The 14,211-nt window shown below is 42.6% G+C and overlaps 2 protein-coding genes across 4 annotated transcripts in view; one reads left to right on the top strand and one right to left on the bottom strand.

Annotated features, from left to right (window-relative positions):
* The window catches only part of camk1da (calcium/calmodulin-dependent protein kinase 1Da), a 39,633-nt gene extending 33,857 nt beyond the window's left edge, over positions 1-5,776 (top strand). The window contains exon 13 of one of the 2 annotated variants that reach the window (XM_061761531.1): positions 1,038-5,776. In XM_061761531.1, the coding sequence (XP_061617515.1) occupies positions 1,038-1,162 (125 nt within the window). In that variant the 3' untranslated portion in view covers positions 1,163-5,776. Of the gene's footprint in view, positions 1-574 lie in introns of both variants that reach the window. The other variant, XM_061761533.1, reaches the window with a different exon arrangement.
* Positions 5,777-7,374: 1,598 nt separating this feature from the next.
* ccdc3a (coiled-coil domain containing 3a) lies at positions 7,375-13,728 on the bottom strand. 2 transcript variants are annotated; one of them, XM_061761538.1, is made up of 3 exons: positions 13,003-13,728; positions 12,425-12,602; positions 7,375-8,987 (listed from the first exon to the last, which is right to left on the bottom strand). In XM_061761538.1, exons 1-3 carry the CDS (start codon positions 13,389-13,391, stop codon positions 8,703-8,705), a joined length of 852 nt encoding a protein of 283 aa, XP_061617522.1. In that variant the 5' UTR covers positions 13,392-13,728; the 3' UTR covers positions 7,375-8,702. The 2 variants fall into 2 exon arrangements, with proteins under 2 accessions (XP_061617522.1, XP_061617520.1); XM_061761536.1 differs by having other exon boundaries at positions 7,375-9,008; positions 13,003-13,726.
* Positions 13,729-14,211: the final 483 nt, after the last annotated feature.

The raw sequence follows: 14,211 nt of genomic DNA, 5'->3' as shown, positions 1-14,211 counted from the left end.
TTCCCCCCAAATTGTAAGAATTCCAAGACAATACAGCTGGGAAAGCTGGGAAGTTTTTTTTGATCGGATTTCTCTTTTTTTTAATCAATATTTTTTAATTATTTTTGAAATCTATTTTTTTCTGGATTTTAAGTTAATGCTTGAAAGAAAAACTAAATTTAGGAAGGAAAATATGTGGGAGCTTGTTTCCTGCCAGTAAAAAAATGAAAATAATAATAATAACATAGCACATATAGCAACTTACCTCATTATGAGATGGTATTTCAGTTCAATGACTTAGTATCTGAAAATTATGACTTAACAGTTTCTTAATGTTTTTTTTTTTTAATTATTATTATTTTAATTTTTTACTGATAGAAGACATTGCCCTTTTCCGCTTGGAAGAAAATTAATTTTCTGTTTTTTTTTTTCTTTTCTTTTAATGCTTGACACAGTCTTGTTTTTTTTGTCAGAAATAAGGCAAATCTTGAAAGGAAGGAAAATACGAGAAAAACTGAGTCAACAACAATGACATTATATTTTTCAATATGCAAAAGAGAAAAAAAAATTAAAATCACAAATTTTTTATTTTCAGATTTGAAGGCCTTATCGCCCAGCTTTGCAAAACAATATAACAGTCTTTTTTATTGATTTATTTTTTTATTTTGTTGCAAGAATTTTGCAGTCTCTTTTTCCTATATACTGTATCTTGCTACAATGTTTTATGATAGAGGAAGGGAAAATGATGAAAATATGTCCCGGATGACGCCAGGATATCTTTGTGCCGCTTTAACCCTTGGTGTTAATGTGTATATTAAGTTTAGCTATTGAATGTTTCTATTGAGGAGTGAATAAAATGCTATATTTTTTTAAAATCAGAAAACAGGCACTGTTTTTCTTTTTAATCCATGTTTGTCGAAATAAATATGTATTTGTATGTATTTTGTATTGACCCCTGGAAAGAAACAAAATTCTAATTTGGCGTTTAAAACGTTTGGGAGCCCCTTGTTGTTAAGGATGACAAATTTGTGCGCATTGGTCTGACTTGGCTCCTCCAGGTGTTGCCACGCCTGCCACTCCCTGCAGCCTGGCCTCCGCAGCCGCTTCTCCCGCGGCGGGGGCCGAGCTGAGCCGACCGCACCCCTCGGCCGTTCCCGCCCCGGTGCTCACGGAGACCAAGTGACGCCAGGTGTCGCGGGGGACCAGCTGGGAGGCCACGGCGCTGTGAGGCGGAGGGACGAGAGCAGGAGAGGGAGAGGATGGTCCTCTTGGTTCCGCCTTTCGTCTCCTCACTAAACTTCTTCATGGAAGTGTCCCCCCCACCACAACTACCACCGCCAACACCGTCCTCTTCCTCCTCCTCCTCCTCCTCCTCCCCCCTCAGCTGGTTCCTCGCCCTGCTCCGAGGAGAGCAGAGACCTCCATTTGTAATCACACAGCGCCACAGTGTGTGCCCACACGACATTTCTGACTCTCGCTGAGCATGTTTGTCAGCTTGCCTGGCGCTGGATCACACGAATCAATGTCAACTTCCCTCCTGAATCTCATCTTTCCTTCACTAATCTAATTATCTGGATGTTTGTTTTTTGACTGTTGGCAACTGGAATGTTTTCATTGTTCTATTCGTGCGGTTCATTTAGAAGGAGGTATTTGTACTTTTCAAAAGGCCATCAATGTCTAATTAGCAGTTGCGTTTCTGTTAAAAAAAATAATAATAAAAAAAAAAAAAAAAAAAGAGATCATTATCAAGACGATCAGTCGTCACTACCTCATGCTAATGACCAGCTTTTGAATTGAAAAGCTTCTCCCGAAATGGAGTCCAGGTGGTTTCCCATAATCCACAGCTAGCTTTGTCTGCTTCATCCCTCCTTCTTTGCTTTGACTCATCTCTGCTCCCGTTGCACACCGAGTTGATTGTTTTTCATTCATATTTCAAACGGTACACATAGCTTGTCCGACTGTGTGTTTGTGCTTCAAGAAGTGCTTTAAAAGTACCATATGACTGTTGAGAAAGGAAAATATGAGTTAGTGCTTTATCTATTTTGCACAGCGAGAGTCCAGATACGTTCTCAGACGCAGATTAAACGCCACCCACTGATGTTTATCAGACAGGAAGAAGAGATTTTATTGAGCATTGTACTTCTTTATTATACTTGTGTTACTTTTAAATGTTTTTCTGACTATTGCCCTTAAATGGACTCGTTCAGGTTACTATGAAACATTTACAAATGTACGCTGTATGGACAAAAGCCTTGCGACGCCTCTTAATCGATTACTCAATCTAGTTAGTTCCCCCTCGATCTTTCTTTTTCCGCATATCGAGACGGCAGCGTAGTGGGCGGAGTGGTTAGAACGTCTGCCTCTCCGTTTTGAAGTTCAAATGTTGCCTCCGTCCTTTGCGTGTTCTTCCTGTGCTTGTGTGTTTTTTTTTCTGGCTACTTCTGGCTACTTCCTCCCACATCCCCCAAAACACGCCTCTTAGGTTCATTGAAGACTCTAAATTGTCCATAGGTGTGACCGTGAGTGTAAATGCTGGTTTGTCTATCTGAGCCCGGCAATTGGCTGGTGTACCCTGCTTCTCCATCCAGGAAAATGGATGGATATGAATGGCCACTCTACCAATAGAGAAGCAAAGTGTGATTTAGGTGACTACAAATAGCGATGTACAGTGACAGGCAGAAGATTACTCTTCCACTAGATGGCAAAAAGTACAATGGCGTATCCATGATGATTACATGAATTAAACTCTTTGTGACATTTTAGTTTGGTGGCGTGCCATGAGATTTTTGTAATATAAAATATGTGCCTTGGCTCAATAAAGGTTGAGAAAAACGTGGCTCTGGGTGAATAGACGCAACTCCAAAATCTTCCCCAAAGTCTTCCCATTAACCGTCGTACCGGCAACCCCTTCCATACTTTCTTCCATTTCGCTTACCGTTGACGTGATTCCGATGCCAGGTGTCCCAATACTTTTGTCCATAAAAGATACATATTGTTTGTGATGACGTCTGTGACTTAGCTCCCTCCTTTTTCCGCGCGGTTTTCTCAATAATCGTTTTGCCTTCACGATTGTCCAAATTTGAAAACGGCCTGCTGCTTTTCCTCGCCGCTCTCTTATCGAAGCCATGACGTCGCCGCGCTGCACCCGGTTCAGTCGTGCTCAGGGAAAACTGCAGCTGCACTGTGTGCTGGCGACCTGCCGCTTTAGTTTCACTTTCACTCCAGAAGCTTGTTTGCATAGCTTGCCGCTATTGGTTACTGTTTGGCGTCGCGTTGAACCAGCTATGTAAAAGGTCGCGCATACATGACCTTAACCATTACCATGCAGTACAGTGTGGGTCGGTTCAGTTCGTTCAGCTTTGTCTGTGTTAAATTGTGATATCTAGTCCACAAATACAGTAGTACCTTGACCTAGTCAGAAGTCCAAAACAACAATGCGGCATTCCTGTATTTATGATTATTATTGTTGTTATTTTAAATTGTGTCAGTGGCTATAATGGCCTTTGTTTTTGCGGCGAAAGCAGAGCAGCACGATTTCGGCCCACTCTCACACATATCAGATTGTCATTAGATGCTATCCCTTTATCGTGAATATGGAGCCAAAGACCAGAGCAAAGAATATTATGCGCATTCACACATGACGCTTGGCAGAATTTGACGAGAAAGCTATGATACTTTGATCGATTTTGTATGATTTCAGATGATAGTTATTGTTAGTTGCCAACTCGCCATCTTTTTTTGGTGTTCATCTCCTCCCCCGATAGTGCTTCTGCCGAATGTTTAAATATAATGATCCGTTTGTTAAAATGGAGAAAAATCCACCATGAGGATGTCTGTGATAGTGTAATGTTTTGTCTCCTTTTGTTGGTTCTGTTCGACCTTTTGGATTTTAATTGCCATGCTTGCATGTATTTATGCCGCTGCATGGAAGACAAACTGTATATTCCCAGGACCCTGAATCTGAACTGACTTTGTCCTGTGTACCCTCTGGTTCTTTTAGCGTGTCTTTAGATGCATGTTGTCTTAGTGAACCGTCTTGACAAAGTGTGTATGTGTGTTCTTTTTATTTATTCAAATGGGAGTGTGTCAAAGTAGTCAAGTTTCGTCTCCAGAGATGATTATTTTCAAAACATGAGCGCCATTTTTAAAATTCCATGTTTGTCTCAGAGGAAAGCAACCGTCATTAAAAAACAACAACAAAACCTTTACACATAAGGGCTTAATCAGATTATTCATGATGACCCTGTCTGCCGTACGTATTGACATGGATTGCTATGCATTTTCAACATTCATTTTCAGTGCTTTTCCGTTGTGCACGAAAAATCCAAAAATGTCAAGTATATTAATTGGAATCTTGCACAGGAAAGAAGAGCGTGCTCTTCAATCCCTGAAATTCATTTACATTTTTTTCTATTTGAAAAAACTAACTCTCAACCATTATTGACTATTTCAATAATGTGCCGTGTCGAATGAATTGATGAATGCGCTGTACAGCGGGCAGAGGCTTCATGATCATACTCCTCTGGGCTTCTGTGTCTTTGCTTTTGAATGAAACACTTCAATGTTTAAGATGCTTGTACAAAGATTGTAAATATATAAATGATCATTTTCAAGATCTTTGCTGTTCTGGCTTGCGGGAATGGATGAGCGATTGTGTGCGCGCGCTTCCTTGCGTTGATTGTATTGTCTTTGGAATGTCCAGATAGGGGGAATAAAAATGTAATTCCCCTTTAGAGTTTTGACCTTTGACAGTGCAGTCGAATGCTCAGTGTTTCTGTACCACTTCAGTGTCAGTGAAGCAACATTTAATGATCTCAGGCTTACGTTTTTGCCATTTTAAAGGAAGAAATCCAAAGCTGTGACAACTCTGAAACACACTGTTATGGAACGCAAGTGGCTCCCATTGACGTATCTGTATTGTGTGAAAATAAACCAATCCTGGCATCCATGACTAACTTTTAGATACACAATAGCGTTTCAGTTCTACAAACGGGTCTCTCTGAAAAACAATGTATTATGTAAACTATAAACTGTATTTAACTGATAGAATGGTGCTGGTGATATAAACTCTTCAATGAGTAGTCGTGGCTCAATTGTTTTGTTAAAGTACTCGAGTAGCTCGTTCATGCATGCTCGCTCACCCCATAAGTTTAGACGGACTTTCTGCCACCAAAATGTCACTCCGCCATGCAAGCACCCATCGCGCCGACGGGTCTGCCAAATTGGCAAAAAAATGCCAGCGAGTCTTCAAGACAAGACACACCACCATTTGCATTGCGGCGCACGTTGCGCAGTCTACGAAAATAATAGAGCCCAAAGAGCAAAGTGTGGTTTAATAAGTTGGGCAAAATATCGTGGATTTTTACCTATTGATAAAGGAGGGTTCAAAGTATTGGCTTATCTAAACATAATTAGGTAATTTGCCTCAAGAGCTAAAACAAGCGTAAAACTATTTCACAGAACCCAACTCAGCTCTGAATTAGGGCCTCGACTATTGTTTGTGAGACTGAAACTCAACACGGTGCTTGTTATCGTGACCCACTGTCTCCCCTCTCGGCTGTCCGTGTGTTCATCCTCGCCCATCTGGTGCGCCACCGTCACGCTCAACGACACCCTCGCGTCTCGTAACGGGCGCCGCCTGCCGCTCTGATGCTTGTGACTTTGCGTGTCCATGGGGCTTGTATATCGGATGCCTTCGACAATCATGTGCACATATCAGTTACCGTGACGACACAGACTGGATTGTCTTTTGTTCTTCTATTTTTTTCCTGGAATAAATCCTGAATGATCACTGAAACAGTTGCTTTTTTTTTTTTTTGTCCCACGCATGCATTTTCACACATACTCCATGTTTGATATTGATATTCTAATTGTGCTTTTTTTCACCAGCAGGCTTTAGGCTCCATGCATGTGGCAGTAAGGCCGAGTTTACCATCACCATACTGAATAGAGCGTATAAGGTATTTGGTGTAAAACAGATGTTGAGCAGACGAAAGGCAGATGCTGCAAACTCTCAAGGCAATTGTTACCTTTGTTGGCTCAAGTTGGAATTCTTTATTAGATTCATGCAAACACACTTTCTACGGATGGTGTTGATTTTTTTTTTAAATGTGCACCAAATTTGCCACTTATTTAATACCTGCTTTTTGAAGTTAATTTAACTGAAAACCTGCCAGTCGAAATATTTTGACATGCCGCCATATGTTTTCTTCATCTTCTGAACCTAATCTTGAATTATTACAGTGCTTCTGATGGCTTGATATGTCTATGAATGATTTACAAATGCCTGTAAATCTTCCAGATTTTCTTGCCTGCAGGTTAAGCTTGGAAAAAAAGAAAGAAGATCCTCTTTCCCTCCAGGGTTTTCGTGGGAAGTAAAGATGCGGAGGTGATGTATTTTCCCCGCCTTACATTTACAAATGTCCTCAGATGAAGCGGGATTTCAATAAAGCAACGCTAACGTTTACGCTTAAGTTTATTGCATAATGCGTCATTTCTTCAGAAATGTGTCATTTGTTCAAAGCAGCATAAATACTTGTTGATACCATACGTTAAACTAATTGCATCTGAGACAGAGCAAGAACACTCAAATCACTCACTCTTCCTTCCTTCCAGAACCTTTTCCAGGCTGAATTAGAGAAATATTTCAGCGACGTCCTGCTGTTCCTGCCCCTCACAAACACATTCCATTCACTTGATGAACCACACGTGCACGTGTGTCCTCTCCCCAGATATTCCACACATTAGAGCCTATCCTCTAACCTACTACTCTCTTAACACGTGCGGGCCGTGCAATAACGTAGGGCCGAGCTATTCAATTAAAATTGAAGCGGTCTTGGCCAGAATTTTTCATTTTATTTTTTAAAAAGGAAAACTAGTATTGAAAAAATATTCCAATGATAGGTCTGGGTCCCAGACCTTTAGTGTCACTCATCAACAGTTGTCATCACATATTGTATATTTACTATTACAGGGAACCAGAAAATGGCACAATGGCATTTTAGTAGCAAATTATGCAAACCATGAAGCAATGTATTATGTTTAGAACTTGATTTTTCTTTTTTCTCATTTTCTTCTATTTTAATAATACAGTTTTTCTAAGTGTGGTTTGAGCGTTAGCGTTCAAACTGCATGTTACGATGGCTTACGATAACAATAAATACACATTTTAGGAATACAACCTGTCTCGTTTTTGATCATCACTTAAGCCTACTACGCTACTGTAGTTTAATGTTGGTCTGGATCACGGGACTTGGAGAGCTAAGTATTTTTTTTAGGTGGTACTCTCCTTGATCTAAAAACCTTTGACAACCTCTGCACTAGTATATAGAGCACTTTTTGGTGGAAATTCTACTCATCTGACACACATGATCTTTCATACATCACAGCCACACGTTTGGTCCAAATGCAATTTAATATTATTAAAAAATATATATTCACATTCCATCTATTTTTTTTTTCATACGTCAAAATACGAATGAAAACATAACATGATACTTTGTAGCCGGTGAGATCTCTGCGCAAACAGACCGAACATTTCATTGTATGTACTTTAATAAGTGAAACTGGATGTCAAGGAGGTCAAAAATTCACTGACCAGAGTTCATTTGGATTCAGTAATCAACAGAATGCTTTGTAATCATACATTGCAGCACTGTAAATACCTTTAAATGTCAGCCAAGTCCATTGATTGTACCAGCTTCCCGTAACACAATATCAAATACGCTATTTGCTGAAGTGCATCCTACATGTGATGTTGCAACTAGTAGCTTGATTTTCACTCTTTCCACATTTAGACAATCACCTGTTTATGACTTGATGTGGTGAAAAGCAAACAGTGATGCATACCTCATTTTCCACCCAGACTGTGAAGTGCAGTGTCGTAAAATTAAAAGTGAGTCCACCACCGAACCGCTGCGCTTGTTCACACAGAATTTAACAACGCTGACTTTCAATGGCATTCCATCTGACCCACGCAGATGTCTGTGTCTGGGGTTGGACGAAAGATGCACAAAGAAGGCCTCTACACTGCAACGCTACCTGTGAGAGGCAAGTACAACTGTACTATGATTCTCCTTCAGGAGGCCTGTTTTTGTGATCCGGTCCCATAAAATCTGGATCGAGACCAATTTTGTGTTATAGCAATGCAGTCCACCTACAACATCTTAGATTTGTTCCGTGAACTTGCATAATGCAGTCCCAACAGTTTATTTCCTTCGTTTCATAGCGTTTCTCTTGACTGCACTGCTTCCAATATGTGAACGTGGATGTTAGAATTTTTTTGGGGGGCCAATCAGATTTCAGCCTCTATGTGCTGCCATGTCCATCTAATCTGCTCAGGACCTTCAGAATCAGGAGTGCTGTCTGATGTAATTTCAAGTCCATTAGCAATTGGACTGCAGATTTGAAATTTGCCCTCACAGTGCCGTCAGCATTTTCCCACCCTCTGGTTGGTTGGTCAGAGCAAAACTTAACAGCCAACTCCAACGAGCAATAGTCTGAGCTACACATATTAATACTAATTCATGATTCTAGTGGCATAAAGAGGTGGATTACTTTGAGTAAGTCCCCACTGAAGGCCCAGGCAAAAATGCACTGCCCGCCACAGTAGTAATCATGCGTACAGTATTTTATTTACAGAAGCTCCATGATAGTTTTAGTCCATAAAGACCGCCCAGCAGTCTCTCGCTGTCCACTTAGACAGGCAAGTTTCATGCGGTCCATCAGAGTTGCATTCTCTGGCGTATGGCCGGGCCGGCGTATCGCCCTGGTGGAGGTTCTTCCTGGGTGACGGTGTTGAGGTGATGGCCGGCTTGACGCTCGGCCGCCTTGAGCTTCACCAGCAGGTCCTGCGCCTCTTGCTCGGCCTTGCGCGCGGCCTTGCGGGCGTTCCTCAGGGAGCGCTTCACCTTGCGGACGCGCCCCTTCAGCTGCTTGTTCCTGCGCTCGGCGGCGGCCAGGCGCTCCCGCAGCTCGCGGCATCGCTCCTCCTCGTCGAACAGCGCCGCCTGCACGGAGGAGCACAGCAGCTGGAGAGGGGAAAGGTGAGCACAAAGTCAGCACGCAGGCTGCTTGTTTGTTTTCCTCACAAAGTGGAGGACAAACCTCTCAGCCGCTGGCTGCGTAAGTGATGTGATTTACCCAGCATGCACTTTGAGTAAATTGCTATGCTTCGTTCATCATCCCACACACCAGGAATACTACAGAAGCCTCTTATTGTCTGATATGGTTTTTATTGAAGTCTGAGTGAAAGAAGGTATGAAGAAAGTAGGTATGAAAGCAAAACATGCCAGGAAAAGGGGAAGGAAGGCAGGAAAAAAGTCAGAGGAAGGAGGGAAGAAAAGTAGTTGGAAGTAAAGGAAGGAAGCAAAATAAAAAGTGGGTCGGAGGAGGGGGGGAAAGGGTTAATGAAGGAAGAAAGTAAGGTAGGAGTGAATGAAGTAGGTGAGAAAGATTATTGTATAACATGTATGTATTGTATCTCAGGTTTGAGGAGGATGAGACAGTGACAACGTCGACCCACGGCCAAATATAATGTGGCCTGGCCACTTGTTCGGCAGAATTTGTATTCTGAAACCAAATGCCCACTCGGGACCAACTGTTCCACCCTTAAGGATTATGAGATATCAAATCACTGCTCTGTATTAAATACCAAATTTAACAAACAAAAAAAAGATACCAAGTTGCCACGAAAGTCTAAAGTATCAACAACGCTACCTCAAAGAGGACACAGGATGATTGTGAAACCCTCAGAAGCCCCCCACCGGCCCTCTTCTTTGATGACTCAGGGGCCCTAATTTTCCAACAGAGCTGAGCTCAACTGCCCGGTTTGAGCGCTCCTATAGTCCCCCTGTGGTGTGTGCGTGTGCATGTTTGTGTGAGTCGCCATATGGGTTGTGGAGACAAATCAACATAGTGCACATATACATTTACCCCCTTATTTGGTCTGTGATATCACAAAACTGTGATAATAATACTTCGTTTTAATTGGCACTGCATACTTTTATATATCAAATAATAATAGAATGACACGCAACTAAATTATACAAAGTGATTTGTAGTTTGGGTGAAGCAACCTTTTACTTGTCCCAAACAAATAATGCAACATGAAATGGTGTTGGTCCACGTTCTTACAGTGTGCACCCTGTCATAGGGTCCGAGGAACGCGCTCCGTGGGATACCCAAAACACACACACGCGGCATCTGTCAAAACACCCGGCTATCACCTGCCTGCTGTTAAATGATCATCTGTACAAACACTGTTGAAGAGCCGCCGCATGCACTGTAAGAGTAGGACATTCAAGTTCAAGAGCAGTTACACAGAGTACAAAAGAAGCAACGACTGCTCTAACTGCGCCAGTCTAAAAAAAAAACTAGACTAGTCTTTAAATCTACATTGATATGATCTCCAGGCAGTAGTAGCATGTCCTGAAATAATAATGGCTGAAAATGCCCCTACCTATTCATTGTTGGAAAACCAGCAAGATCGAAAAGTAGAATAATATAACTAAAGATTGATAAATAATAGAAACATTTGAACCAAAATCCTTCATCTACTTTTGGGGGGATGAATTAACTACCTTTCAATACTCTGAAAGTCCACATACAGTAAAATATTTACGAGAGCCATAAAACAGGTTTCCAGCTTCAACATTCCCCGCATAGTCGTTAATCAGCGCATGCCCATTAACTGTGAATCTGCTGATTAAGAACCCTGTTGCAAACTAGCCCTGACTTTTCCGTTATTATATTTTACCGCATATAAAAATGATGTGCCTGAAAGGGGCTGTAAAACTAAATAATGTGGCTTTATCTTTCAAGAGAAAGATTACCGAACATCCTCTGATAGGAGAAGGCTCGAAACAAAAGCTTCATGAAAGGGTTTGGAAGTGGAGGAAGTCTCTTGCGTGTCCTTCAGGAGGGGGTCAGGTTCCCTCGGGGGTGGAACAGCAACGCCTCCGCTCACAATTTTAGGGCAAAGTTGTCTTGAAAGCTTAAAGCGCTGACAGGGGGATGAAAAAGCTTCTACGTTTTTATAAACTGTACGGCAAGAGGTGGCGAAAATGCTAGATCTCTTTTTAAAAGGGCCTCCATAAATTCTTGAACATCTGTTTGGCATCCCGCCTCGCCCTGACCATGGTGACCCCCACGAGACATGCGAGCGCTTGTCCTCGACACGAGTCTGGCGGTCAAAGCCGCAGAGAACCAGGTAGCTCCTTGTAATTTACACAAGAAAGAATAATAAAAGCCACCATAAATTCTTTGCGAAACAACCTGCCATTAAGCTGCTTTCACTGTGATTTGTCCTGTCCATTTACTTAAATAATAAACGTTATCACAGCTATTGTGAATGTGCATGATTGAACTGTGCGTGGGAGATGGAAATCATAAATAACTTTCTTGTGAATCAGCAAACCCGTGGGTTTGCATTGTCACATTGTCATCCTACTAAAACCTGAGATAATAGACGAAAAACCTTGACTTGTGAGTTCAATTTGTTCCGTGACCAACTCATAACAAAGTTTTGTTGTATAGCAAATACATTTTCCCCATTGAAATGAATAGAAAGAAGTTTGATTCATCTGCACCAGCCACCCCCATTTGTCCCATTCAGTAAATTGTCAAAAGTGCATCGGCGAAAAATAAATAAATCGGGACAGTCTTAAGTCTAGGGCACCACTGTAGTCGCAACAGATCCCTCCCCGTCTCTCACGAGAGGGTCCGGCTTCTCGCTGATCCCAGGTCAGGGGCGTGCGTTTTCTTTGCGCTCATGACAGAAACGACCATCGTTGCTATTTGACCTTGCACTATGTTTTCACACAGCCAATCAGTCGCTTGCATTAATCCTGCCCAGCTGCCGGTTTGTGTGTGTGTGGTTTTTTTTTCTCTCTCACTACCTCAATAGGTTCAAAGCCCTGACTTTTGACTCACCTAATAGGGTCCTAATTTCCCATTGGACCCCCAACAGTTTTTTCAACGACTTAATATGTTAATAGGCGCCCGTGTGTATCTGTGTGTATGCGTTGGTCAAAAAGGTATTTACTTGGCGATCTTTTCCACATTCTTGTCTGCAGGGCCAGAGTCGTAATTTGTTTTCCATTGTTCATGTAGATGGTTGATGTGGTATTGATTGGTTGTTTTGAACTGATCAACGACGCAGCAAGGGTTGCTATAGCAACAAATCACACAAACTGACAGACTTGCACATGGGGGCATATTGTTATTATCAATCGGAGATCCTTTTTTTTTTTGCTCGTAGGAAAACAATTGTGTGAATCAGAGACTTGAAACTAAGACTAATACAGTTTTGTCCACTAGAGTATGTTCGCGTGCCTCCAGTATTTTAATGCTACAATCCTCAGTTTCTCCTGAACCAACACCCCCCCAACAATTGAAATGATTGCTACGCCTCTGCTTGTACGGGGCATTGATTGTGCCACCTTACCCTGCTGTCCTCCACAGTGTCCCACTCGGGACTGAAGGTGTGGAACGGCTGGCTCCCCTGGGTGCAGTTGGAGAACTGGAAGAGGCTGGAGAAGGTGCGCCGGTTGTCGGCCGTGTCGGGAAAGATGGCGTCCTGGAAGTTGACGCTGTGGGGCAGGATGTTGTAGTTCTCGTCCATCCTGGTGGAGAAATTGCCAAAGATCGGATGTCACAGATGTCTGGTGTCTATGATATTTCTTGTCAATCACCTTCTCTCCCTAATGTTTGATCTGTTAACATGCATTACACCATTGGGTCTTAAACCGGGGTTCCTGGACCCCCGAGGGTCCGCGAGCCGTCGCTTGGAGGTCCTCAAAATCATTTTTTAAAATAAATTACTATGGCGTATCATTTATACATAATAATTACTCTTCCCTACCTTGGCTGTGACAAATCTGAGCAAAGATAGATGAAAAGATTTGTGACAAAAGTAGGTATGTTTAATTGGCGTTAGGGTGATGAATTTGAAGACTTTCCAAAAGGTTTGAGAAACCCTGCATTGCACACATGCTAACACTAAGGCACAATGTAAGCGCATACCTGAGGAAGAAGAAGTAGGAGTAGTTCTCCATCACCGTGTGAGACTGACAGGAGAGGTAGCCCAGCCCGGTGAAATTAAGCCGGGACCCCGCCGGGACCTCCAGCATGCTCCCCCAGGCTTGGTCGCACAGCAGCTCCACCTCCGCCGAGTACAGCAGCCCTTCCTCCGCGCCCTCGTATCCGTATCCAAATCCGACGGGGAGCGAGTTGTAGAGGCTGTCCGCCCCGCCACCGAGGGGCTCTCGGTGGATGGCCAGAACCCGAGCGTACACGATGATTTCGGCCAACTCCGCTCGGCATCCCTCGCTCAGTGGCCGCCACTCGGACGGAAGCTGGCAACCGTGCGTCAAAACACCAAGCAGTGCAAGGAGAACAACCGTGAAAGTCATTCCCGACCCTGGACTGATGTCGCAAATGCAACTTGAGTTACAATATCGCGATAATAAACACCGCAAGTCGCAGTCTGAAATTGCTCAGCTCCATAAATTGGAAAAGTTGCATTTAAAGAACGTTGCAATGAACCTGCTCCTAAGTGCAAAACTTTTGCAGCCAATTCCGAAGTGTTGATCTCGCAGGAGCTCTGCAGGGAGCAGCGGTGCTGCATTCACGGACTCGTGGAAAAGTGGGTTCAGTCAGAACCTTGTGGGCTGATTGGTGGAGATTGGAGAGGTGCGCTCTTTCCAGAACACACAGCGTCACACAAATTCCCCATCGGCATCACTTTCAAGACAAGCTTCTGAGATGGACACTTTTAAGTTCTGGTACTGTCAAACAAGGGTCAAGGGTTAATATATATATATATATATATATATATATATATATATATATATATATATATATATATATATTATCGCTCGCTGATGTTACAACCGTCATTTAACAGGCACACACACACTCAGGAGTTCAGATATTGCAATATTATTACTCCCAGTTTGTTTGTGCGTAATTGCGCCTATACAACCCTGCCATCTAGTGGATTTTAAATTGAATATCATCAACATGGCTGAATCAAGGTTCCGACGTAACCCGAATTCGTAGGGCGTCTGTCACTAACTAACTCAGCTAGCTAACTCAGTATTAAAGCTATAATAATGGTAAATAGTAAATATTTGCGCGGAGTTGTTAATATTGCGCCGTTAGGGATCGTCGTAAACCGAGGACGCACTTTGTCGTAGATACAGCTGCCTGACATCCGTTTTGTGACGTCAC

Source organism: Phyllopteryx taeniolatus, chromosome 22, assembly GCF_024500385.1.
Source record: "Phyllopteryx taeniolatus isolate TA_2022b chromosome 22, UOR_Ptae_1.2, whole genome shotgun sequence".
Taxonomy (NCBI): domain Eukaryota; kingdom Metazoa; phylum Chordata; class Actinopteri; order Syngnathiformes; family Syngnathidae; genus Phyllopteryx; species Phyllopteryx taeniolatus.
Note: the sequence above shows the minus strand (reverse complement) of the source record. Positions and strands in the feature narration are given on the sequence as shown.

Excerpts from the sequence above, each read along its gene's own strand:
- ccdc3a (XM_061761536.1), bottom strand. The coding sequence starts at position 13,391 with ATGACTTTCACGGTTGTTCTCCTTGCACTGCTTGGTGTTTTGACGCAC. Across the intron at positions 12,603-13,002 it reads TCCTACTTCTTCTTCCTCAG|GATGGACGAGAACTACAACA; the intron begins GTATGCGCTTAC and ends TTTCTCCACCAG. Across the intron at positions 9,009-12,424 it reads ACACTGTGGAGGACAGCAGG|CTGCTGTGCTCCTCCGTGCA; the intron begins GTAAGGTGGCAC and ends TCCCCTCTCCAG.